The sequence below is a fragment of the Xyrauchen texanus genome, chromosome 19 (assembly GCF_025860055.1).
Source record: "Xyrauchen texanus isolate HMW12.3.18 chromosome 19, RBS_HiC_50CHRs, whole genome shotgun sequence".
Taxonomy (NCBI): Eukaryota; Metazoa; Chordata; class Actinopteri; order Cypriniformes; family Catostomidae; genus Xyrauchen; species Xyrauchen texanus.
In genome coordinates, this window is record NC_068294.1 from 9522687 (window position 1) to 9550153 (window position 27467).

At 39.5% G+C, this 27467-nt stretch overlaps 1 protein-coding gene across 3 annotated transcripts; it reads right to left on the reverse strand.

Annotated features, from left to right (window-relative positions):
- Positions 1-859: 859 nt before the first annotated feature.
- On the reverse strand, positions 860-27450 carry LOC127660126 (nuclear cap-binding protein subunit 1). Of its 3 annotated transcripts, none has more exons than XM_052150216.1 (23): positions 27244-27450; positions 26756-26847; positions 26559-26659; positions 26284-26440; positions 26091-26198; positions 25898-26019; positions 20652-20721; positions 20329-20544; positions 19737-19834; positions 19533-19596; positions 17738-17848; positions 13696-13760; positions 13437-13499; positions 13029-13103; positions 12540-12643; positions 11081-11200; positions 10731-10833; positions 10412-10505; positions 9994-10097; positions 9423-9540; positions 7719-7859; positions 1551-1664; positions 860-1396 (listed from the first exon to the last, which is right to left on the reverse strand). In XM_052150216.1, exons 1-23 carry the CDS (start codon positions 27275-27277, stop codon positions 1283-1285), a joined length of 2388 nt encoding a protein of 795 aa, XP_052006176.1. In that variant the 5' UTR covers positions 27278-27450; the 3' UTR covers positions 860-1282. The 3 variants fall into 3 exon arrangements, with proteins under 3 accessions (XP_052006176.1, XP_052006175.1, XP_052006177.1); XM_052150215.1 differs by having other exon boundaries at positions 7719-7862; XM_052150217.1 differs by lacking the exons at positions 860-1396; positions 1551-1664 and having other exon boundaries at positions 7803-7936.
- Positions 27451-27467: the final 17 nt, after the last annotated feature.

Below are 27467 nucleotides of genomic sequence, written 5' to 3' on the forward strand. Positions count from 1 at the left end.
ATAATTCAAATAAATAAACATTATATCATATACATATGCTGTGGCAACAGACAAGTAAAGCACTTAGATAATAAAAACCTGTCCATGTTAAAGTTCAAATATTGTTTGCTTAATTTCCATATCATTGAATATAACACTATTATTGGTCTACTACCATGATATTTTGAATTGTTGGTTTCAGCTGGTCTATGTAATCATGCATCGACAGCCCTTATATACAGTATATATACACACATAGACTTGCTTGTATACAGTATCGTATTTCAATTATAGTAATTACTGTAATCAAATTACTTTGTCAAAAAAGTAATGAATTACATTTTAATTTCTAGTAATCCAATTGCAGTAACTGACTTTCAATTAATTACTTTTAAGTCCAATATAGGGTTATGCTTATTTCTAATATATTATTTATGTTGAATACATTAATTATGGTCCCGTAAAGAGTCAGTGTGAAGGAGAAATGTGAGGTGCCAAGTACGACTTTTGTGTAACAAGAAAGAAATATAGGTATTATTTGAACTTGAGCGGAAAAGTGTTTTAGATAGTAACTTTAAAGTAATAAAGTAATCTAATTTTAGATATTCCACTACAATTTGAAGTGGATTACCAATTTTTAGTAACTTAACCCAACACTGTAAATGTACAAACACGAGCCATGTAAACAAGAGCTGCTGATCACATCATGTTGAAACAGTTTCATGAGAGAGAATGGCATTCAATTCTGGCTGATTAAATTAACAAAACTAATAATCACTTGACTTGCTTTTGTAAAATCCTAACCTTTCAACTCCACATTAAAGATCTGCCTGAAATGGTGACAGGCATTCAAGAACAAAACAAGAGACAAACAGACCTGTTTTTTTTTATTGTGTTTTTTTGAAAAACTTGGCATTACATTGGCAATAGAGCTCAGACTGCTCTACAAGGGCACACTATCCATAATAAACAACTCAATTGAATCAATTTTCCATCAAAATGACATAAAACGCATAAAAATGAAGTCAAGTATTCAAGTACATATTATGTTTAGCATCACTGTTTTCAAAATGATGGCCATTAAAAGATCTACACTTTTCACAGAGTAATGGCCAATGGCAACGAGTAAAAACAAAATAAAACACTACACAAACATGTCAAGGGCACTAAAAAGGGTCTGACAAATTCCAATATTACTACATAAAAGAAAACCATCTCTAATGTTCCTGGTGGATGCTACTAATACTTGTGATGCCACATAAACGGGCAGGTATGACATTCAGAAGAGATGCATTAATGGATCTCATAGCTGCAGAGCGCAGAACTGCTGGTACACAGTCAGGATGTGATGGTCGAGCTCAGCTGTGAAAAGCAGGTTCTCCAGGGTGCCCGCATACTGCTGAATGATCATATGATGCTTTGGAAGACAACAATGGTTGATGAATAAGGGCTGTTATAACAGCTCAAAATAAAACCACATTAGCAACTAATCAAACATTTGAAAAGTTTTAGTTAGTTATAGTTTCAGTCCTACAATACAGACAAGCAAGCATGTGAACGAGAAAATGTACCATGAGAAAGATCTGCTGTAGCCTCTCAATACAGTTCTTGTACCAGGGCGTGTTGATGTCAATGCCGCTCGTTTCACATCGAACCAGGTGCTCCGTCAGTAACATAATGAAGCGCTGATGGAGAGAGAGAGAAAAAAACTAAATAAAAAACACTTTTTGTCATCTCTTAGCTCCAGGCACTGTGAGTGTTCAAATATCATAATGCAACACAAAGACAGACAGAGAAAGAGACATGAAAGAATCATATGTTTATTCTCCCCAGACAAGCAGGAACTAGCTGTAAAAGAGCTTTTTCCCCCATTGACAGGAACTGTCCTTTGAAAATGTGTTATCTCTATAAAAATATTCAAGTCAGCATGAAATGAAAATTAATCTATTTTCTAAATGCATGTTATTGATCTTATTGTGAACATAAGTTTATATTTATTTTTTGACAATGTAATCTTTAATAAAAATTTCATAACTCGATCTTACGGTGAAATGACAGACTTCCTCAATCATTTAGTCCACGTAAAAACCTGCCCCTTTCTTATAAATAGGCTCGTTTGAGATGAGCAAGTTCTGCGTAGAATCGATCACCGGCAGGTGCATGGCGGTTAGAAATCCATCCGACTTGCTGTGATGACATGATAACGTATGCACAAAAATGTCCCGCAAGAGCGAGGCAGCAGCAGTTGTTGCAGGGAGGTGACGCAGTTGCTTTTTCCGAGCTGCGTGAACTGCAAGCACGATGGAAATTACTTGCTGACAACACAGCTTAATGCTCATTGGCTTAAACCAGGGGTTCCCCAAATGTATTTGTCAGCCGAACCCTTTTACTTAAAATAACAGGGGGTTCTTCAAATAAATAATTTAAGTTAATGTTAACCTTTCAAAATATAATTTTGATAATGCCAGTGAGAGAGGGAGAGAACGACACGAGAAACCAGAGATTGCCATGTCATAGTAAACCTTCTATTTAAGCCTGGCCTTGATTTGTGTGGCTGGAAAGCCCGTCTTTTTATTTGTGAAGCTGAAGCTTTAAATAAAATCTATAGTACCTGGACTGCTATCCCGCTCCCTTCTTGCTCGAATCGGTTACAAATTGTTATATTTGAATGAACCTTTATTACATCTTTTGCTCTTTTCTTACAATATTTATACATTTAATTTCATTCACCATGGTCTGTCAAATGGCCTGTTTTTCTCTGTCTTTGTCTAATAGTCCATTTTATTTCTTTATTTTTATGTTTTAATTTCCCTGAAAATTTTATAAATCTTTGCCATTATATTTGTGTATGTAGCCTACATTTGATATCTTGATATATATAGCCAATTTTTACATTTTCAATCATAAAAAAATCCTTTTAATTGAACAAAGCCAGGGCTGTAACACCCATTATAACCTGGGGTTTGGGCACATGTCCCCCTTACTTCTAAAAATATTTTTAGGCAACGAAACAATACACCAATCAGCCACAACATTAAAACCACCTGCCTAATATCGTGCCGTCAAAACAGCTTTGACCCGTCAAAGGATGGACTCCACAAGACCTCTGAAGGTGTCCTGTGATATCTGGCACCAAGACATTAGCAGCAGATCCTTCAAGTCCTGTAAGTTGTGAGAAGGGGCCTCCATGGATTGGATTTGTTGGTCCAGCACATCCCATAGAAGCTCAATCGGATTGAGATCTGGGGAATTTGGAGGCCAAGTCAACACCTTGAACTCTTTGTCATGTTCCTCAGACCATTCCTGAACAATGTGTGCAGTGTGGCAGGGCACATTATCCTGCTGAAAGAGGCCACTGTTATAAGTGTATACCGTTGCCACGAAGGGGTGTACGTGGTCTGCAACAATCTTTAGGTAGGTGGTACGTGTCAAAGTAACATCCACATGAATGCCAGGACCCAAGATTTCCCAGCAGAACATTGCCCAGAGCATCACACTGCCTCTGTATGCCTGCCTTCTTCCCATGGTGCATCCTGCTGCCACGTTTTCCCAGGTAAATGACGCGCACACACCTCGCCGTCTACATGATCTAAAAGAAAATAAGATTCATCAGACCAGGCCACCTTCTTCCATTGTTCCATAGTCCAGTTCTGACACTCACATGCCCATTGTAGGTGCTTTCGGCCATGGACGGGTCAGCATGGGCACTCTGACTGGTCTGCGATTACGCAGCCACGTACTCTGCAAGCTGTGATGCACTGTGTGTTCTGACACCTTTCTTTTTTATCAGTAATTTGTGCTACAGTAGCTATTCTGTGGGATTGGACCAGACAAGCTAGCCTTCGCTCCCCACACGCATCAATGAGCCTTGGGCGCCCATGACCCTGTCGCCAATTCACCGTTTGTCCTTCCTTGGACCACTTTTGGTGGGTACTACCACTGCATACTGTCTAGCCATCACAATTTGGCCCTTGTCAAAGTCGCTCAGGTCCTTACGCTTGCCCATTTTTTCTGCTTCCAACACATGAAATTCAAGAACTGACTGTTCACTTGCTGCCTAATATATCCTCACCCCTTGACAGGTGCTGTTGTAACGAGATAATCAATGTTATTCACCTGTCAGTGATTTTAATGTTGTGGCTGATCATTGTAGTTATATTTTAGGAAATGATCCATGATTAGCCTATATTTTAAGTTTTGCCTGTCATACAAGGAAATAGTAGGCGGCCACTTAATTGACAGCTTTTAGACCCATCAGAAGCCTCCGTCAACCAGTCGGTCTGGCAGTGAATGGAACCAGCGGACAAGCATTTGACAGTTCATGCAAGGAGGTACAGCTATCACCTATATCAGCTATATTTATTGTTTTTGTGTTGGTATGTCACGTTAACTCGTCCAGTTAATTTAGCACCACATGCTCCTTCTTCTGATAAGTTTGATAAAGCGAAGACGTTGAAATGGCGACATACACGGCTCTTTATTGGGTTATTGATAATCATACTCAACAGCGTCTAAGAGCAAAGACCCAATACTGACATAGACAAGAGAGGATCTGCTGCTTCTCCATTCTGCTGACTACGACATACCTGTGGATCTACTGGACTGTTTGAGAGCACGGTTGGCTGAAAGTAGATGCCGGCGAAAAAGAGGGCAAACTGAGGAGATTGCCTTTGATCAAAAATGTATAGGTGACCATCGTCAAGTGGTTGTTCATAACCAACACATTATTCACACGTAGACTTATAGGTATTTGTGCATTTACATAGATAGTTAATTTTCTTGGAAAACACACATTGAATGAGTTTGAACTCGTCTGCACCAGAGATTGTGCTTTTTATGCAGACTATGTCTTTATTGGGTTAACAAGGATATTATGTTGTTGTTTTACAAAGCTGTTTTAGAAAGTATTGTCAGGTATGGTACTACGGTATGGTTTGGGAACCTAACTATACAGCTTAAATCTAAATTGGTGCACCTGGTAATGACAGCAAAGAAAATTGTTGGGCAGGAAGAACATCTTAATCTTCAGGTTTTATATGAGCAATGCATTCTTAATCAGGTGCAGAAGATCGTAGGTGATCAAACTCATTTTTTGTATTCACAGCATGAATTGCTTCCCTCCGGGAGAAGATATTGAGTTCCATTTTCAATTAAATAGATATAAGAATTCCTTTGTAACTTGATGATGTTATTACTTTTATCATATTACATGTACTATTTGTGTGTCTGTGTGGTAATGTTTGATGCTTTGTGATGTGTTTTTTTCTTATTTTGTCTATGCAGCACCATGAAATTTCCCTTAGGGGACAATAAAGTATACTTTAACTAAACTTTTTAATGAAGGTTTATTACTTTTAAAACATGATTGCGTTGCTGAAACTGAAAGTAATTATGCTACATCCTAACTTTGTGTGGAGACAAGCACGTAAATTACCATCGGTCCATTGCATGAGCGCACACACTCCTGCTCTCTCACACACACACACACACACACACACACACACACACACACACACACACACACACACACACACACACACACACACTGCAGAGCATACAGGTAGAGAGTGAGCACGCGCGAGAGACAGCTCTCATTTAATTGAGGAAAGAAAATTGCACTGAAGCCATAGACACAAGTTTAGTTTAAAGGAAAATTGACGCACTTGGTTTACGTTGTGTTCTTGTTTTTTTATTTATTAAATGGGACAACATTTGGAATAATCCGTTTTTACAAATCAGTTAATGACAAATATTTGGTATGCAATCTCTACACTCTCTCACGAACCCCTTGGAGTTTCCTCATGAACCCCATTTGGGAAATCCTGGTTTAAACAGCAATGTTTCGTTCTCTTCTTAAAATATTTCCTTTCGACGCAAAGGAGCAGCGGCTCTACTCCGAGCTCCTCACGGATGACTGAGCTCCTCACCCTACCTCTAAGGGAGAAGCCCGTCACCCTTCTGAGGAAGCCCATTTCGGCCGCTTGTACTCGCGACCTAGTTCTTTTGGTCATGACCCAGCCTTCGTGACCATAGGTGAGGGTAGGAACAAAAATTGACCGGTAGATCGAGAGCTTTGCCTTCCGGCTCAGCTCTCTTTTCGTGACAACGGTGCGATAGAGCGAGTGCAATACCGCCCCCGCTGCCCCGATTCTCCAGCCAACCTCCCGCTCCATTGTCCCCTCACTCGTGAACAAGACCCCGAGGTACTTGAACTCCTTCACTTGGGGCAATACCGCCTTCCCTACCTGGATTACGCACTCCATCGGTTTCCTGCTGAGAACCATGGCCTCAGATTTAGAGGTGCTAATCCTCATCCCAGCCACTTCACACTCGACTGCCAAGCGATCCAGTGAGAGCTGAAGGTCACGGACCGATGATGACATGAAGACAACATCTGCAAAAAGCAGCGATGAGATCCCCAGCCCACCGAACCGCACGTGAAATATCTAAAATACGTGTCTTTATTCAAATAAAATGGATGGAAAGACACGTCTTATGGGGGAAATTAAATAAAAGGTACACGGAATGTCTTGTTCGTCATATTTATTGACATTTATTAAGCAACAGAATTTAAATTGTATTCACCAGCCATGAATGTGATTCATGCAATAACTGCCTTTGATCTTGAAGGTGTCTGTTCCACTACGAGAAGTGAGAACTGTCTGACTTGACAGCTCTTATTTCACTCCTCCCCTGACTGCAGCAGTCTAATCTCATCTACTTTCAAGGTGAGGCATCTCAAATGAGACTAATACCACAACCTTGTGTAGAGTTGAACCGAACATCATTCGCATGTTGATGAAGATGGCAAGGGTTATTTTCGTCTGTTTTCGTTCAAAACTATTGTTCCTTGGGGCCTGGGTAGCTCAGCGAGTAAAGATGCTGACTACCACCCCTGGAGTCGCAAGTTCAAATCCAGAGCGTGCTGAGTGCATCGAGCCTGGTCTCCTAAGCAACCAAATTAGGTTAGAGTCACATGGGGTAACCTCCTCATGGTCGCTATAATGTGGTTCTCACTCTCGGTGGGATTTGTGGTGAGTTGTGCATGGTTGCCGCAGAGAATAGCGTGAAGCCTCCACACACACCATGCCTCTGCGGTCAAGCACTCAACAAGCCACGTGATAAGATGTGTGGACTGACTGTCTCAGACGCTGAGGCAACTGAGATTCGTCCTCCACCACCCAGACTGAAGTGAGTCACTACACCACAACGAGGACTTAGAGCGCAGTGGGAATTGGGCATACCAAATTGGGGAAAAAAGGAGAAAAAAAAAAAACAATCGTTAATCCTTAAACCAAAGTTCCTTGGATATGGGTCAGCTGGCTTGAATTTACATTTACATAATGGCGAATTCACGGTTGTGTTCGAGACATTTCATGCCTGAATTGCTGAGGTGCTCAATAATGAATACAACATTTCGGTTGCCTCTGGAGTTTATTTATATTTTTGAATGCAGTCATTTCAAAATGCACAGCACAATTAAGTGCTTTTTTCCCTTTATATTTAGTGTATTGGAATTCAAAATGTTAAAATATGGTTCTCTTTTACTCACTAGTTTACTCTAATGGATAAACTCAAATCCCCACACTATAATTTTTTTTTCTTGTTCAGTTAGCTGTTTCACTCGGAAATACGTCACAATACGGAAGTGGCTCGCAACTTCCATTTCATGCAGACTTTACCAATTAAAAAAAGGCCTTTTAAATCAGAAAAATGGATCTGCATAGTCACGGACGCACCTGGAAAATAACAAGGAAAAGGTTCTTCTGTTCACTCTGGGCCGACTCCACCTTCTCTTGCAGCCTCTCGATCTGTTCCTCCAGCTGACCCTCCTCATCCTCACTGTTCTTCTCCATATCCTCTTCATCACCACTGTCTTGCTGCTACAGCAAGAGAGACTCACATATGACTCCAGCATGAACATCACTCAGCATCAAGTTTTGTTAGTCATCCAACACTGCTTGTAAAAGAAGTGCACAAGAATTTCTCTCAGTTGAGTCATTAGAACCAAATATTAGAAATAAAGTTTATTCTCAGCAATATAGGGTACAGAGGGTTTTTGTAACAGTTTACTTAATTGTAAATTTTATGCAATTAGAGATATTCCTTTATTTCCATGCAATAAAATGTACAAAGGTCCAACTCTCTCCTAACATGAATAAATGACACCGTTTACAAGCAATCCAAATGATAAGATTGTGCATGTAAATGTGCTCAATCTGCTTGTCTCCTAAACTGACTCTTAATCATACTTAAAGGCCCCAGCACACTAAAGGATAACTAGGAGAAGTTTGAAACAGCTGAGCAACAACATACTGTTTTTGAACATTCAAACACCGGCAACACTGCTGTTGAAGGCATTTAGAGGAGCATTTAAATAGAAGGATGCACAAGACTACATGTAAAACCTGAACTAATGTGACATTACAATGTATTATCAATGAATTCATGCCTCTTTCTATGAATATAACTCACTTAAAATCAGTAAAACATGCTGTTTTAACCACACAATGATGATTTAAGTAAAATATATGCAGTAGATAATGTTTCATTTGTCATGTTTACATTCTATAGTCATGTTATACGTGGCCAAAATATGCACCGGTTACACTCTTTTATTGTAATTAGTTGCTGCAAACGGCACACGAGTGAAGCATATTATCAAACAGCAGAGGGAATGGGAACTTAAGAGTATTTGAGTAGATTTTATTCCATTTGTAGATTAATAATAATAACAATAAAAATCATATGACATGGTCTTGGAAAATGTCTCTTAAGAAAACGATCATACAGATGTAAGTCAGTTTGCACCAGCTCACTAATAATTGCATGCCGGTGTGTTCATGCTGACTGATCTTAACCTCCTGAGACCAGAGCGTGACTGCTGTGTGCATTTTCTATTTTCCTTTGGATTTGTAACTAGTAGCACCTAATAAAATCTATAGGAAGTCAGATTTTTTTATCAAATTGTTTATGTTTCTAGGAGAATAGGTTATTAAGTTTTAAATTGTTACAGACATCAGAATTATGCTAATTTCTGATTCAAAGTAATGGCAAGCATCATCCAACCACTGCCAATCATGTTAAAATAAAATGATAAATACTGAATCTATGTGCTCGTGCTGATTACAATTGTCCCATGTCTGCCAATCATGTTGAGTGGTTCAAACATCATCTGCAGCCTGAAACTGAACTTACAAACCACAGAAACAAACGCAAAAACACCTTTTTGCACAGATTTTGTTCGAAATGACATCACACCCCTTTGTTCTTTGATCTCGTAAGAAGTGTGCCAGGGCCTTTACTTGCCCCTACCAAGAATAAATGTTTTGTAGACTAAAAAGCAAAAAGCTCTTGATAACTGCATGAAACTGTTACAAAACTAATCTCAGTGACATTAGAAAGTGGTTTGAAGTTTGATGTCAATTGTATTTTTGGAAAACCTTTTTGTTGTGTTGCTTTTCCAGCTTTTCTTTCGCCTCATCCAGCTCTTTCTGGATCTTCTGCACATGTTTGTTCATCTTTCGGATGGTTGAATGAAGAATCTCCCACAAGTAAAACCTGCACAGCCCAGACAAACACAAATAAATTACAGGTGCAATCTTCTCAGGTTCAGAAATTAATGGGGGCCCATGACAACGTATCAACCATCGTAACAGACAAAAACGCCCCCTAAATTCAAAAAGTGGGGGAAAAAATTATTTTTTATGAATTCATTTTTTGTTCATGTCATCTGATTTTTTATTAGAGGCCTAGATAAATATATTATACAAAATATGAATTGAAGCTCATTTTATTTGATAGTTAGCAACACAATTACTGAAACTGTATTTTAATTAATTGATTAGGTTTAAATATGGTTAGACAAAAAATATATGACCTCATAAAAGGAAAAAATTCCCCCTGAAAATCAATTCCAGCAGACAACTATTGGCTCTTCATAAGTAAAGAATAATACAAAAAAAGGTTCATTTCTGAGAGTGGTGTGAATGTGTGCTTGTTCTGTGGGTTTACCTGGTGAAATCATGAGCCATTTCAGGAGAGAATATCCAGTTGGCCACGGCTGCACAGTCCACAATCTGAGTTCGAATAAACTTGTCTGTCAACACGGAGATCATCTGCGCACAGTGTTCACAACATGAGCTCTCACTCCCACATATTCATAAAAAATAAAAAACGTGTCCATATGTAAGACAACACAAAAGTTCCTAAAAAGCCATAAATACAGCAACACTGAAAAGCTTAATTTTTCATGGATTTTTTTGGTTTAGCCAAATTGTTTGCCCGCTTATACAGTTTAGTCATCGTTACACAAGTATTTGACCCCACGATACCACAACTGACTAATCAGAATCCAGAATTCTAGAGAGCCGTGTTAAGACAATAAAACATGTAGCAGTAGAATTAATATATGAAGTGTGAATGATCTCACCTGAGGGTGACCCTTCCAGAAGTCATACAGAACCCTAAGGATGTGCAGTTTCCCCTCGTCACTGTCTGTAAGGGTCTTCAGAACCTCATGGAACCTGACAGAGAAAAGAAATCAGCTCATCACTACTTATGAGGGGAAAAAAGCTAAGACATTTTACAATCAACTAGCATAAAATGAGTCTTTCATTCTTTCTCAATGGTCTGCGATCTAACACAAGAATCACTTTAAACAATTACAGACGGCGTTCATAAGCAGAAGGAGAGGGAACAGAGAGCCAACTGCTGGCAGGTCCGTGTGGGGTTTGGCAGGAGACACTCACTTGGCAAGAGCACTGAAGGAATGACTGAAGGACTTGGCAGCCAAGTGGAGCAGGGTCTGCAGGAACACATCAATCTTCAGAGGGTTGAAGCTGTCGCCCTCATCTGGAAAGAGATGAGAACTGCATTTAGATGCTGCTCAATGCTGACAGATTACTTATTCTATCTGAGAATAACATACTGGACAACCATTTTTATGTCAAAGTTCAATTCTATTATGGCGATTCTTATGATTAAAGACTTTAATATTTTTAACATTATTAATAAGGCTATAAACCTTCTGAGACCAACTGAAAAGCTTACAATTATTAAGTCATATTTGTAGTAAAATACCAAAGGCAGTCTGACCCACCATCATCATCCTGGTTCGGATTAGGCACATCTTTTAGTACAGTAAGAATCTCTTCATTTGATGCACGGTTTTTGATAGCATTAGCCACTGTGTTTGACACAGCAAATCCAGGCAGTGTACCTGTAACAGAAGTGACAAATCACATGTGCGCAAACATGACAAAAAAGAACACCTCACGTTTCAATGATACCTCATTTAAATTCGAAATAAAAATGCTAATATATTTAATTGTCAATTTTTTATTCCACCGATTTTCAACTACACAACACACTGTTCCTGCAGTGTTTTCGTTTCACTAAAAAGAACCAAAGGAATCGGACTACACTGGTCATGCTGTGTTTCATGCTGTAGATTCAAAAGCACTGATTCGTAAGTGTCATTCGTTCAGGAAGTGGACTTCACTGGTTGTGCTATATGTTTCACACTGTAGATTCAAAAGAACTGATTCATAGGAGTCATTCGTTTGGGAATCAGAATACACTGGTCGCGCCGTATGTTTCACAATGTAGATTCAAAAGAGCTCTCGTAAGAGTCATTCATTCAGGAATTTTACTTCACTGGTTGCGCTATAGTCACATTGTATATTCGAAAGAATAGTCTCATAACACTTATTCGTTCAGGAACCAGAATACACTACATCCGAATTGCACTGCAGGAACACTGAGTGTTTAAGTACGGTGCTCAGTCCACATCTGCGGAAAATGCATGTTCAAGAGCCGTTAACACCATTAAAAGTCATGAAAATCATCCGATTGTGGTATTTATTTATTTTAATGGAACCAGCTCTATACCATAAGAACCGGTTTTTAGATCCTGACCATATAAATGACAAAATTCATTAAAAATTTTTTTAAAGTTTTTTATTTGTCTTATATCTTATAAAAGATAATGTAAAAATCTAAATTAGGGATGCACCGATCCGATACCTGCATCGGCTTCAATACTGAAGCATTTAGATGGATCAGGTATCGGTCTGACGAGCCCGATCCTAATCCAATACTGTGTGTTAATCATGTTCGTTTCTGTCAAGCTCCAAAAATGACGTAAAAGAACCATTAAAACACCATTAAAGCAGTTCATATGACTAGTGCATTTTACTCAAAGCCACTTGAAGACATACGATAGCTCTGTGAATCCCAAAAGGCTGTGTTTAATAAGTAAATATATAAAATGCACGCACAGCTCTTAATAAGCTATACATTTATATTGAGATAATGTGTAGTTTGAGGTTTGTGTTTCTTTACATATTAAAGAGTACTCACAATTAGTTCCACACAATAATGTAAAGATATTCTAAACTGATTATGCAAAAAAAAAACAACAACACTTGTATCGGATCGGCCGATACTGAGATTTCCGATATCGAAATAGGAAGAGAAAAAAGTGGTATCGGTGCATCTATAATCTAAATAGAACTGTACACAGTCAATTACAGATGTGTAAAGGTTTCAGTACGTACTGCTGGTCTCATCTGTATATTTATAGTGGCACAAGGGTTCAACAGGAATCAGAACAGAGAAACTCGGAGGAACAAGGTCCACTATCCGCTGATGGTATGACAACCTGCAGGTTTACAATCAGGACACAACATTAATAAACAGCAAAAATAACAACCAGCTGGGTCCTTGTAACTATTAAGCATTGCATTTTGCTAATTTTGGATACACTAATAGTTAAGGCATTTTTGTCATTATGTAATTTCATTTTCTTCTTATGGAGGTTGATATCAGCAGATCTCCCTCGGTTTACTCATTTGCTCTAAAATGTTAAAATATATTATTTTAAATATATACACAGTGTTAGGTGTGTTTAGTTATGAAAGAAAGTAGTGCCATAAAATGTTGCCATTGCTTCCCCCCTACTGATGTAAACATATAGCGCTGATGCAAAAAGCTGAACTGCAACTAAATAAAAACATTAGTTTGGATGCAATGTGTGAGAAAGTTACCTCATACACTTTTCCAAAACCTCTTTAACAAACTTGGGTTTGGGCTTTTCAGCGTCTTGTGTCAAACAGTCAGCCCTGAAGACACAGAGAGTTCAACTCTTCAAGACAACAAATGCAGCTGAAGTCTTTATACATGCAAACAGACAACACACAGCCTCAACAAATGGAAGAACATTTTATCAGCATGATTTACATTTATGCATTTGGCAAACGCTTTTTCCCAAAGTGACTTACAGTGAACGTATTACAGGGATAATCCCCCCGGAGCATCCTGGAGTTAAGTGCCTTGCTCAAGGACACAATAGTGGTGGCAGTGGGGATCAAACCAGTGACCTTCTGATTACCAGTTATGTGATTTAGCCCACTACAACACCACCACTCCATGATAAGTAAATAACTAATTCTCACCAGTCATCCCAGCTCCATCTGAACTGGAAGTTACTCAAATGATGTGAGAACCAGCTGATGAGTCTGAAACACAGAAAAATAAAATCCATGAAGAATCTCACTTCTCTTTTAAAATCAATCCTACAGGTGATACCAATACAAGAAAGGATTTTATGAGAATTTCAGTCAAAAAAAACATTCATCCTATGTTTTGGACTTCAAAATTCAGCTGGCTAACAAGGCTTACAGCCAATCATTCAACATTATTCTGGGAATTCACCGGTCTGCACATGTTGTGTTCATTGTGTCCAGTCTCATGTACATCATTTCTGTGGCTTGGGCAAGCTGAAAGCAGCAGGTCAAAGAAAACTACAAGAGCAGAGGAACCCATCCCATGAATTTGAATGAGCCATCATGTATTTTTTAAAACAGATAGTTACAGTTATGAATGCTGATTGGTCAATAAAGTCTAACAGTACTGCACTATTAAAAAAAAAACTGCTAACCTGAATATACACTCAACAGCCACTTTATTAGGAACACCTGTACACCTACTTAGTCATGTGATTATCTAATCAGCCAATCGTGTGGCAGCAGCGCAATGTATAAAATCATGTAGATAGGGGATGATGAGAGTTCAGAGGATGACCAGACAGGTTTGAGCTGACAGAAAGGCAACAGTAACGCAGATAACCACTCTGCACTATTGTAGTGAGAAAAATATCATCTCAGAATGCATATGTCAAACCTTGAGGCAGATGTACTACAACAACAACAACAACAACAACAACAACAGGAGACCATGGTGGATTCTACTTCTGTCAGCCTATCTGCAGTGGGCTTACCATTTGTGTACCTCAGCAGAAATCCAGATTTGTCAGACCAGGTGACATTTTTAGAATCATCTGTCCAGTTTTCGTGAGCCTGTGCCCACTGCGGCCTCAGTTTTCTGTTCTAAGCTGAAAGTAGTGGTATCCAGAAGGGTCCTCTGCTGTAGCCCATTTGCCTCAATGCTCAGTGTTGTGTTCAGAAATGCTTTTCTACATAGAACTGTTGTAGCTTGTGGTCATTTGGGTTACTGTCAGCTTTGAAAAGTCCAAAATTTTTTTTTTTTTTTCTTTTAAAAGAGGGATCATGATTGCATTTTGCTTTTATTTAGTACTGCCCCAAAGGAGCTATTTGCCAACACATCCTCCCATATATTCCACATGACAAAATGGTAACTGAATTTACACACAATCCTGATAAGTTTAAATTCCCTTAGTTTCTAATATGGTGTGTGGTTTGTGTAGTTCTGAGCAGTGAAAAAAAAAACTACAGTAAAATTACTTGGTTTCTCTGCATCTTCTGCCCATTTGAGTCCTTCCAAACAGTGGCTATGAAGTCCAGATTTTGACAATGGAGGGACTAATACACAACTATTACAAAAGGTGCAAACAATTATTGATGCTCAAGAAGGCAACATAAGAACCAAGGGGTGCAAACCTTTGAACAGTATGATTTGTGTAAATAAGAGTACATTTTGTGTTATATAGCTTTTGAAAGGTAATAGTGCATAAATATAATCTCTTATAGGCTATTTATATACATTCTGAAAGGGGTGTGGAAATGTGCAAAAGGGTTATGCAGACTTCTGAACAACTGTATAGGCTATATAGTTTGTAAAAATTTAGATTTTATTTAAAAAAACAATTCAAGATTTAACCATTTTATTGCTTGTGTAATTATGAAATAACTGCACACATTCACAACATAGTAACCAAAAATTCTAAATACTACCCCCACATCTGAACATATACAGGTGCTGGTCATATAATTAGAATATCATCAAAAAGTTGATTTATTTCAGTAATTCCATTCAAAAAGTGAAACTTAGATAATATATACATTCATTCCACACAGACTGATATATTTCAAGTGTTCATTCCTTTTAAATTTGATGATTATAACTGACAACTAATGAAAAACCCCAAAATCAGTATCTCAGAAAATTAGAATATTGTGAAAAGGTTCAATATTTAAGACACCGGGTGCCACACTCTAATCAGCTAATTAATCCAAAACACCTGCAAAGGCCTTTAAATGGTCTCTCAGTCTCGTTCTGTAGGCTACACAATCATGGGGAAGACTGCTGACTTGACAGCTGTCCAAAAGACGACCATTGACACCTTGCACAAGGAGGGCAAGACACAAAAGTTCATTGCTAAAGGGGCTGGCTGTTCACAGAGCTCTGTGTCCAAGCACATTAATAGAGAGGCGAAGGGAAGGAAAAGATGTGGTAGAAACAAAAGTGTACAAACAATAGGGATAACCGCACCCTGGAGAGGATTGTGAAACAAAACCCATTCAAAAACGTGGAGGAGATTCACAATGAGTGGACTGCAGCTGGAGTCAGTGCTTCAAGAACCACCACACACAGACGTATGCAAGACATGGGTTTCAGCTGTCGCATTCCTTGTGTCAAGCCACTCTTGAACAAGACACAGCGTCAGAAGCGTCTTGCCTGGGCTAAAGACAAAAAGCACTGGACCGCTGCTGAGTGGTCCAAAATTATGTTCTCTGATGAAAGTCAATTTTGCATTTCCTTTGGAAATCAAGGTCCCGGAGTCTGGAGGAAGAGAGGAGAGGCACAGAATCCACGTTGCTTGAAGTCCAGTGTAAAGTTTCCACAGTCAGTGATGGTTTGGGGTGCCATGTCATCTGCTGGTGTTGGTCCACTGTGTTTTCTGAGGTCCAAGGTCAATGCAGCCGTCTACCAGGAAGTTTTAGAGCACTTCATGCTGCTGACCAACTTTATGGAGATGTAGATTTCATTTTCCAACAGGACTTGGCACCTGCACACAGTGCCAAAGCTACCAGTACCTGGTTTAAGGACCATGGTATCCCTGTTCTTAATTGGCCAGCAAACTCGCCTGACCTTAACCCTATAGAAAATCTATGGGGTATTGTGAAGAGGAAGAGCCGATACGCCAGACCCAACAATGCAGAAGAGCTGAAGGCCACTATCAGAGCAACCTGGGCTCTCATAACACCCGAGCAGTGCCACAGACTGATAGACTCCATGCCACGCCGCATTGCTGCAGTAATTCAGGCAAAATTACCCCAACTAAGTATTGAGTGCTGTACATGCTCCTACTTTTCAGTTGGCCAACATTTCTAAAAATCCTTTTTTTGTATTGGTCTTAAGTAATATTCTAATTTTCGGAGATACTGAATTTGGGATTTTCATTAGTTGTCAGTTTTAATCATCACAATTAAATGAAATAAACATTTGAAATATATCAGTCTGTGTGTAATGAATGAATATAATATCCAAGTTTCACTTTTTGATGATATTCTAATTATATGACCAGCACCTGTAAGTGCTTGTCCTAAGTAAAAAGTGTAGTGTAACTATCTAAATGTGACATTTGTCTGATTTGTATTACAGAAGAATACGCTCTTACATATTCACATGCTGCACGAAGAAATGGATCGGCTTCTTTCAGCTCGTTGTTAAACACCTTTTTTATTGGTGCATTTCTACTTGTGCTGAAAGACAGGATGACAAAGAGTACACGCCAAGCATATGACGTCATTGCCATGGTATCAGATACATTTCAGCAGATTTGCAGAAAGACTAGAATGAAAGTATTGTCAAATCAACGTGCAACGCTTAGAAATTGCTTCTCGTCTCTGCAAACGATACCAAAGACAATAGTGAGAATGAAATTGAGTACATCAAATGTTAGTAGAAACTAAATCAGTGAGCCTAACAGCTGAAAGCAGGACATAATTAGAGAATTGTCTAGACGACGGGACACACCTCTTCAAAACGGGACGTCCGGTCACCCTACTTAAATGCAACGAGAAAACAATGCCTCATACAACATTTCATGCCATGACCTTATGAATTAAGGACATGTTGCTCCAATTTAAGACCTTTTTTAAAGACCTAATTTACGGAAGGGCAAATTAAGACTTTTTAAGACCTGCGGAAACCCTGGTAATGTTTGTTTTGTTAGTGAAACATTCTTTTTGATGAATTAGTCTAAACGTTTCCCAAATTGGTTTGAATGACTCTTTAGCAAATCAGAGAGAATTAAAAAAAAAAAAGTCTGTAGCCAGTATTCGCAAACAACTAGAAAAGTAAAAGTAATTTGTTGAAAAGGGTGGGAACCCTGAATATAGGACATCTCTCGTACCATAATATAAAATACATTTTTTCGTACCTGAAAAGTCATTTTTATACAGTCTTAAAACAATTACATGTATGTTACAAATTCACTAAAAGACAGAACAAGAAATCAAACTAATTACATTTTAGTCAGTGTAAAGGATACAACTTGTGGTAAAGAGCCAGGCTGCAGTTTGCAGAGCTCAATGAGTAACGCAGTGTACAAGACATCAATGTGAGGAGGAGCGGGCAGCTGGAATAACTCGCCAAATATTACCTGCAGAGGAATATCAAAACAGATACAAATAAAACATTACACAAACTCAACTACATATCTGATTTAGTTTATTATTCAAAACTAAGTTAGTAATTACCTGCTAAATTATAAAGCATTATTCCTTGAAATAATGCAACTAGGGATGTCCCGATAAAAAAAATTGAGAACGAGTTCAAGTACCTGAAGCCCTTCCACTTCTCACCTCTGGAAAAGGAGGTAGATACTTGACCTAATGTGATTATTAAAATGGAAAAGGCTGATATTTTATTAAATAATTATGTAGCATGTATGTGCTGCAGCATAACAGAGCAACATAGATGTGAGACATTTCTTAAATAAATACTATTGATTTATTATTAGTAGTATAATAATAATAATAATAAAAATAATAATAATTATTATTATTATTATTATAGGTGACTATTACATAACTATACAGTAGTGATATATTTCAGTCTTACTTTTTGCCTTTTACAATCAAGCTTTTATTTTGAAGCCCTTACCATTTCTGTGTGTTTTTGACAGTAGCTTCTCGCTTCCTGAAAAGCAGGTCACTACGTGGCCCAGTGTGATTATTAAAATGCAAATGGTTGCCATTTAATGAAAAATAATATGTAGTCTTATTCGCCTCATGCTACAAAGTGAATTATCGCTGTGCGAGCAGTCATCTGCTACAGATAGGAGCGTGCAATGTTAATGGTGTTTTCCACGTATGACCCAAGGAGCTCTAAAAGTTACAAGCACTTTGTGTCTTTATTGGAGGTCTGCAACCTGACGAGTTCTGTTTTCCCATTTGTTCTGTTTTCCCATTGTTATCCTATGTAAACACATGCTGGACATTTGCGCCACGTCTAGCGTTTTCTTCAGCGTCTCGAGCAGGCAGGCACATTTTAAACACTGTCTCAAGTTAAAAAGAACTTCACATTTTCAAAAACGCATGTTAATACACCTGCGCTCAGTTTCATTCTTTGCGCTGCGTCTAGATTGTTTTTAGCGCAGTTCTCACAAAGATTCAACAATCTGAACAAGTTCAGGCTGCATAGAGGGGACCATTTCATTTTATTCCAGATTGTTCTGCACAAAGTGAAGTTTCAGCAAATATGGTAAGGCAATGCTTTTTTACCTTCTGCTGTAGAGTATTAAGGGGTTGCTGTACCTTGTTAAAACTGTGTAGGTTTATGGTTTCAGTACGGTTACTAAAATTGCCTATATGCTTACATAAAATACAGCCAATTGCAACAGTACTTGCTAGGAGAAGAAATTAGATAGCAAGCGATTTCGGGTTCGGGTCAGGCTTAAAATCTTATGTATAATTCGGGCCACACGGACTCTGTATGGGTCAGGTTTAATTTTAAGGTCCTTGCAGACCTCTAGTCTTGATGTCGGCACAATACCGGCTACACAGTCGCAAGCACTCACAATTGATGCGTGCAGCACATGCAAACTATAGTATATATTTATCTAATTAAATTACAGCCTTTGCAGTTTAATAATCACACTAGGACATAACATAACATTTTAATATGTGCACTGAAGGTTTACATAATGACATTTTGTATGTCATATTGTATCGATTTTAGTATCGGAACATTTTTACAAGCACGAGCATGGTATCGGACAAAATACTTATACCAGTATTGGTACATCCATGTATGCAACTGTTCAACATAATGTGGTTATTTACCTCCACAATATGGTAGTTAAGGGGTATCTTGTTTTTGCCAGGGTAGCTGAGCAACTGGGCAGCACTTAAAATAAATTTAAATAAAACAAAGAGAGAGAAAGAGAGGTAAAGAAAAAATATGAAAGTTTAGGCAATTTCAATAATCAGTCAATTGTCCTTGTCAATCTCAAAATGGAAAGCTATCAGCATTTGCAGTGGACTCACCAGGTTTTCCTCTCTTTCCAGTGAGATTTGATGATGCAGTGCAGATTCTCTTCAATCACAAACCGCTCCACTGAATGACTGCCTGGCATCACTGGCCCCTGACATCACAGACACACAACTTAAGGCAACTGCATCCACAAAAATATCATGTCATAAGATAATGTAATATTAAAACATAGATATTCCTTTATAAAAAATTAACAAAAAATAAATAACATTTCAATACATTTGAGGCACCAAATATTTTTTTTTAATAACATTTGAGGTATAGATGAATGATTCAAAACCATATATATATATTTTTAATTATGCATCCAATCATCATCACATAATCTGAAAATATCTCCCTTTTTACTGCGGACACGAGCAAGGCCACATGGGCAGGGAAAAGTAACCTTAAACAATAATATCAAGTCCTGCTCTACATAATGTCCTTCTGAATCTTCGGTTTATCTTGGAAATACATCACATTACAGAAGTATAATCCATTGTGAATGTGGTTTCAAAATGGTGTTTGGATGAGCTAGTTTCTCTTCTCTACGTCCCATTACAGCTTCACTGATACAGGCTGGTTGTCAAAACAGTCCTGTACCTCTGGAGCGTCAGTGTAGTCAAACATGCGGAAGACGACGCGGGGCATTGGGTAGACGGCATCGTCAGAATGTGCAGGAGGGGTAAATGGGGGCAGGTTGTGCTGCAAGGCTTCACACAACACACTGTCGAATGCGATATATGGTCGCAGGATGTGACGCTCCTGCCAGCGATCCTTTTTCAACTTCTGTACCTGAGCCCAGAGACAGTCCAGATACTAGAGAGATAGACAATAGGTGAGGAAGTTAATTACCTAACAGACCCTTTGTCAGGGCTTCTAGTTAAAGTGACCAGCCTGGATGAAGCCTGTGGTCTGACTCTCACCTCTTCCTGTGGGTGGGGTTTTTCTGCGGTCCAAACCTGCAGCATGGGAACATGAATCTTCTGTCGCCGCCTGTAACAAAACCCAGTCCATGATATATCACAGTAGATTCCTCAGAACTCACTGGGATCATACCAGCATTGAGCTGTCAAACACTGCGATATCAATTTTATAAATATTGTCTCCATTTCCTTAATAAATGTCCCTGGTCTTATTATCAATGATTCATCAATGCACATTAGGGCAGGGCATTGATACAGATTTCCCAATTTCGATTAACAAGCTCACAACTCGATACTATTCCGATCTCAATTTCAAATCAAATCACTTTATTGTCACACTACCATGTACACAAGTGCAACAGTAGGTGAAATTCTTGTGTGCAGTTCCGAGCAACATAGCAGTCATGACAGTGACGAGACATATACCAATTACAATAAACAACATACTTGCACAAAACAATTTACAAATCAAATGTACACATACTTACACAACACAATAATTATATACAATGTACAGTAATCAATACACACAATATACAGTACAATAAGTAAGGAGTATATGAAATATATATATATATATACACTTACCTAAAGGATTATTAGGAACACCTGTTCAATTTCTCATTAATGCAATTATCTAATCAACCAATCACATGGCAGTTGCTTCAATGCATTTAGGGGTGTGGTCCTGGTCAAGACAATCTCCTGAACTCCAAACTGAATGTCAGAATGGGAAAGAAAGGGGATTTAAGCAATTTTGAGCGTGGCATGGTTGTTGGTGCCAGACGGACCGGTCTGAGTATTTCACAATCTGCTCAGTTACTGGGATTTTCACGCACAACCATTTCTAGGGTTTACAAAGAATGGTGTGAAAAGGAAAAACATCCAGTATGCGGCAGTCCTGTGGGCTGAAAATGCCTTGTTGATGCTAGAGGTCAGAGGAGAATGGGCCGACTGATTCAAGCTGATAGAAGAGCAACTTTGCCTGAAATAACCACTCGTTACAACCGAGGTATGCAGCAAAGCATTTGTGAAGCCACAACACGCACAACCTTGAGGCGGATGGGCTACAACAGCAGAAGACCCCACCGGGTACCACTCATCTCCACTACAAATAGGAAAAAGAGGCTACAATTTGCAAGAGCTCACCAAAATTGGACAGTTGAAGACTGGAAAAATGTTGCCTGGTCTGATGAGTCTCGATTTCTGTTGAGACATTCAGATGGTAAAGTCAAAATTTGGCATAAACAGAATGAGAACATGGATCCATCATGCCTTGTTACCACTGTGCAGGCTGGTGGTGGTGGTGTAATATTGTGGGGGATGTTCGAATCATTTCAAATTGGTTTCTTGAACATGACAATGAGTTCACTGTACTAAAATGGCCCCCACAGTCACCAGATCTCAACCCAATAGAGCATCTTTGGGATGTGGTGGAATGGGAGCTTCGTGCCCTGGATGTGCATCCCACAAATCTCCATCAACTGCAAGATGCTATCCTATCAATATGGGCCAACATTTCTGAAGAATGCTTTCAGCACCTTGTTGAATCAATGCCACGTAGAATTAAGGCAGTTCTGAAGGCGAAAGGGGGTCAAACACAGTATTAGTATGGTGTTCCTAATAATCCTTTAGGTGAGTGTAGTGTTGTCAAAAATATCGATATTTCGATAAATATCGATACTGAAATATCTGAACGGTACCAATACTAATTTCCCTAAGTATCGATACTAGCCGAGCTGTCACTTTCACTTCTCTCCAAAGGCGCGTTGACAAACACCACACACACACTCGCACTCCTCTCATTCGCTCTGGTTAAATAGCAAAAGTGAAGTGAATGTAAAGATGGCGAGTACATGCGGCACCCCCGCGACCAGTTTTGTTTGATAAAGAACACAGCAGGAGTGCTATCTGGAAATATTTTTGATATGAAGCCAGACATCCCAAGTCTCCCGGAAGTTCCGGAGTCTCCCGCATATTGATAGCTTCTCCCTGATGCCCGCAATTTAGTTCAAATCTCCCGAATCTATAGCGCACATGCGAGACAGAACATACTGCACGCATAACATAGATAGCGCCATACACAACATACATGGCGTGCACGCAGAGAGGGTGAGAGCGAGAGACCTTATGAAAGCTAGTCAACCCCAACCCCCTTGACATTTAAGTATCTTTTGTTGACATTGAGATTGGATTTGATTTGACTTGGAAATACAAAAGATTGCACTTTTTATTTACTTGCACTTTATTGGTTTTTGAATGTATGGCAATCTGAGAGGCTTTTGAACAAGTGCAATACCTCAGGACATTTTGTTCATGTAAAATATACCTCATTGTCATGTTCTAGACAGTTCTACCCTCTTAATATTGTGGCAGTTTTTTTCTCTGTGGTATCGAAAATGGTATCGAATATCGATATTTTTCAAGGTATCGTATCGAAGTTAGAAATTCTAGTATCGTGACAACACTAGGTGAGTGTATATATATGAAGTAGTATATTGAGGAGAATATGTTGACAGTCCAGTGTAAGATTATAGATTAATAAAGTGCAGTGCTGATTATTGATCGTGATAGATCAAGTGTTCAACAGTCTGACTGCTTGGGGGAAGAAGCTGTCATGTAGTCGGCTGGTGCGGGTCTTGATGCTGCGATACCGCCTGTCTGATGGTAGCAGTGAGAACAGCCCATGACTCGGGTGGTTGGAGTCTCTGATGATCCTCCAAGCTTTTTTCACACACCGCCTAGTGTATATGTCCTGAAGCTCACCTCCGATGATGTTTCTGGCAGTTCGCACCACCCTTTGCAGGGCTTTGCGGTTGTGGGCGGTGCTATTGCCGTACCAGGCAGTGATGCAGCCAGTCAGGATGCTCTCTACAGTGCTGGTGTAGAACCGTGTGAGGATGTGTTGGTTCATTCCAAACTTCCTCAGCCGTCTCAGGAAGAAGAGGCGCTGGTGAGCCTTCTTCACAACGGCCTCAGTGTGGACGGACCATGTGAGTTCTTCAGTGATGTGGACACCGAGAAACTTGAAACTGCTGACTCTCTCTACCGGTGCTCCATTGATGGTGATGGGGCTGTGTTCTCCGTCTTTCCTCCTGAAATCCACCACAAGCTCCTTGGTTTTACTGACGTTGAGGGAGAGGTTGTGCTCCTGACACCAGCGTGTCAGAGTGTGCACCTCCTCTCTGTAGGCTCTTTCATCATTGTCAGTGATCAGACCTACCACCGTCTTATCGTCAGCAAACTTAATGATGGCATTGGAGCTATGTGTTGCCACACAGTCATGTGTGTACAGTGAATACAGTAGGGGGCTGAGAACACAGCCCTGCGGGGCTCCAGTGTTGAGGGTCAGTGATGAGATGTTGCTGCCCATTCTAACCACCTGACGTCTGCCTGACAGGAAATCCAGGATCCAGCTGCACAGCGAGCTGTTTAAGCCCAGAGCCCGGAGTTTCATATCAAGCTTGGAGGGCACTATGGTGTTGAATGCTGAGCTGTAGTCAACAAACAGCATTCTCACATATGTGTTCCTTTTTTCCAGATGGGAGAGAGCACTGTGTAGTGTAGATGCAATGGCATCATCAGTGGAGCGGTTGTTGCGGTAGGCAAACTGCAATGGGTCCAAAGAGGGGGGCAGAACAGAGCAGATGTAATCTCTGATTAGTCTCTCAAAGCATTTGCTGATGATGGGGGTCAAAGCAACAGGACGCCAGTCATTTAAGCAAGTGATTGTGGCTTGCTTCGGTACAGGCACAATGGTTGATGTTTTGAAGCATGTGGGGACTACAGACAGGAAGAGGGACAGATTGAAAATGTCCGTAAAAACACCAGCCAGTTGATTCGCGCACGCTCTGATGACGCGGCCCGGAATGCCATCTGGACCCGCAGCTTTACGGATGTTCACCCGTCGGAAGGATCGGGTTACATCCACAACAGAGACGGAGAGTGAATCAACCTCTGTAGCGTCAGCCGTGAGTGCTCTCTCCGCGAGAGCGGTGGTGTTGTCCTCGAAACGAGCATAAAATGTATTAAGTTCGTCCGGGAGAGATGCAGCGGTGTTCACAGTGGAGTCTTTATTCCGTTTGTAGTCCGTGATGGTATTAATTCCCTGCCACATACTTCTAGAGTCAGTGGTGTTGAACTGACCTTCAAGTTTGTGCCTGTAGTGGCTTTTGGCTTCACTGATAGTGTTACGGAGGGCATAACTGGCTTGTTTACGCTCCTCCGTGTTAGAAGAATTAAAAGCGGAGGACCGCGCGAACCTCGCCGTTAACCCATGGTTTCTGGTTGGGGTATATCCGTATTGTTTTGGTCGGAACAACATCCTCTACGCACTTCCTGATGAAACACGTTACGCTGAATTTGATTCAATATCGATACATTTGTGTTGCAATGTCCATTTAGCTTACATATAAAATATATTCTCTCTCAGCTAATGCTCTTAATTATAAAAGGAACCATCTAGGTACAATTCGAAATTTTACAAATTATATATTTTTAGTCGTTTTTCATCAAATGGGTCACATTTAAAAAAAGAAATTTTTCAAATTCAGTCTATTCCATCAATCAATGTCTTTTGCATATATTACGTTGCATATATATATATTTTTGTTACATTTTTATTGTACACTTGCATACATTTTTATATTTACATTGATATGTAGAACACATGCTTAATTGGTACGGTCTCTTTAAGAATACCAGCTTCAGTCTGTAAGTGCATTAAACAGGAAAATGTGCATAATTTCTCAATGTGTGATTAAAAGAGACATAATTCAAAGACATCTGGATCTGTGGATCTCTTCTTTGGACACAGAACTAGTTAAACCAGACTTTTATTATCATAACACTGCAAAAGGACGTCTGTGCTAATTTCTCCACACTATTCAATTATGGGTGAGTGAAATCTGAACATTTACTAGCCAGTGGCTAATCATAGACATTTTTTGTCGCCTAGTGTGAGATTTGGTTGCATATGCGAGTGTTTTACCTGCATTAAAGAGGGTTGTGCATAGAGTGAAAGATCGTTCTTGGGACTTAAGAATCGATATCATTCAAATGGAGATTGCGATGCATCGGAAAATATATATATTTTTACCCAGCCCTAGAGCGCATTATTATTATTAAGCCTAAAAAAAAGTAACTTGTAGATATTAACCAATCCCATAACCTATTAATCTATTAAACCAAAGATCTCTCTGACATAACGTTTACAAATTAATTTAATAGCTTAAATAGACACCTACTTTAGATAACCCTCAATTTGGTTGAACAAGCGGTCCATTTCCACATCCTTCTTCTCATACAGCTCCTTGCCTACCCAAGGAAGACTTGACAGCACAGCATACACATACCAGTCAGACCGCACCTGCACAAACACTTCTGTTAGCCCACGATTATCTACGAACAGAAAACGGTATGCTATGCGAGCATGTCTACCTGTGGGATGTCCTCTTCCTGTGTGACGCTGACAAAGTTTTCAAACATGGCGACCATAGAGGGAGCTGCGATGACATGACAGTTTACCAGGTCACTGAGGAATCGCACCTGAAAACACACGGCGAAATAAATGTTATAAAAAGCAAATGGAAATCAGTGATGCATTTTTGTTTGAATGCAGATGAACACGTACCAAATAAACAGCCTCTGAGTACAGATTTGACTTTAGCGTCTCCTTAAGTTGTCGGATCATGGCCTCCACAAACTCTCCACCAAAGTTGTAGTTGCGGGCGTTGAGAAGCCCCACCAGTGTGCTGTATACCGTCAACTTCTCCGGCAACAGCCTTGCACTGTGCGACAACAGAAACCTAACGGTCATTCACAGTGTCTTTTGTATTCTCTGCCATTTTGGACCCAAATCGTAGGGAGCATAAGTAATTTGAATGCTTGAAAGTGTAAGTTCATTACACAGCACATAAGATGCGCAGGATTTTGCTTTTATAATTTGGAAGATCAGCCTCCAGGACGCCAGCAAGACCCTCCAAATTGCTCTCCAAGGAGGATGTACTCTGGACACACACACACACACACACACAAAGCATTCACTGATCATGTCTGAATTAATAAACACTTTTAAATGATCAATAAGACATGTAAGATGATACCTTCTCTCCCACTCTGCATATCAGTGACTCCAAACGGTCTTCAATCTCAATGGGTTCTGATGTTCTCCTCCGTTTGTGTGGCTGGGAGCTTCCTGAAATGGCAAAAAGGTCAAGTATGTGCGTCATAAAGAGAAGCTTTTAGCGTTGAGATTTGAACAACTTTTCTTAAAGCCTACATAAATGCAAATCACATTCAACAAAGAGATGAAGTCACAGAAACTGTATGAGGACTAAAATACAGCTCGTTTTATCTTCCTATCAGCTAATTTAAAATGACAACAAACAAAAAAAACACAGATTTTACTTTGATTTGACTCGTTACTTGTGGTTTTCCTCATTATGCAAATGTATGCAGGTGATGCTCAGCACTTGATGCAAATAAACAAACTATATTAGACCAACACCTCGCGCTTCGCCTAATCAAAAAGTCTTGCATTAGCGAAAACACACATTATGCAGTTTACAAAAACACATGATAACACACTCACCATCATTCTCATCACTGTGTCTACGCCGGGACATTTCTCAAACAAAATATACAAACCCTTGAAATAATATGAAAACCCTCTATATTTGAACGTTTTACTTGACGTTTTGGGTGCAGTTCTTTTCGTTTAATCAAGTAAGAAGCTTTGAATTACAAAGACCGTTAGCCACAAGAGAAATATAAAAGCGGCTGATTTAATGAGACCACATCCGGGGAACCCTAACC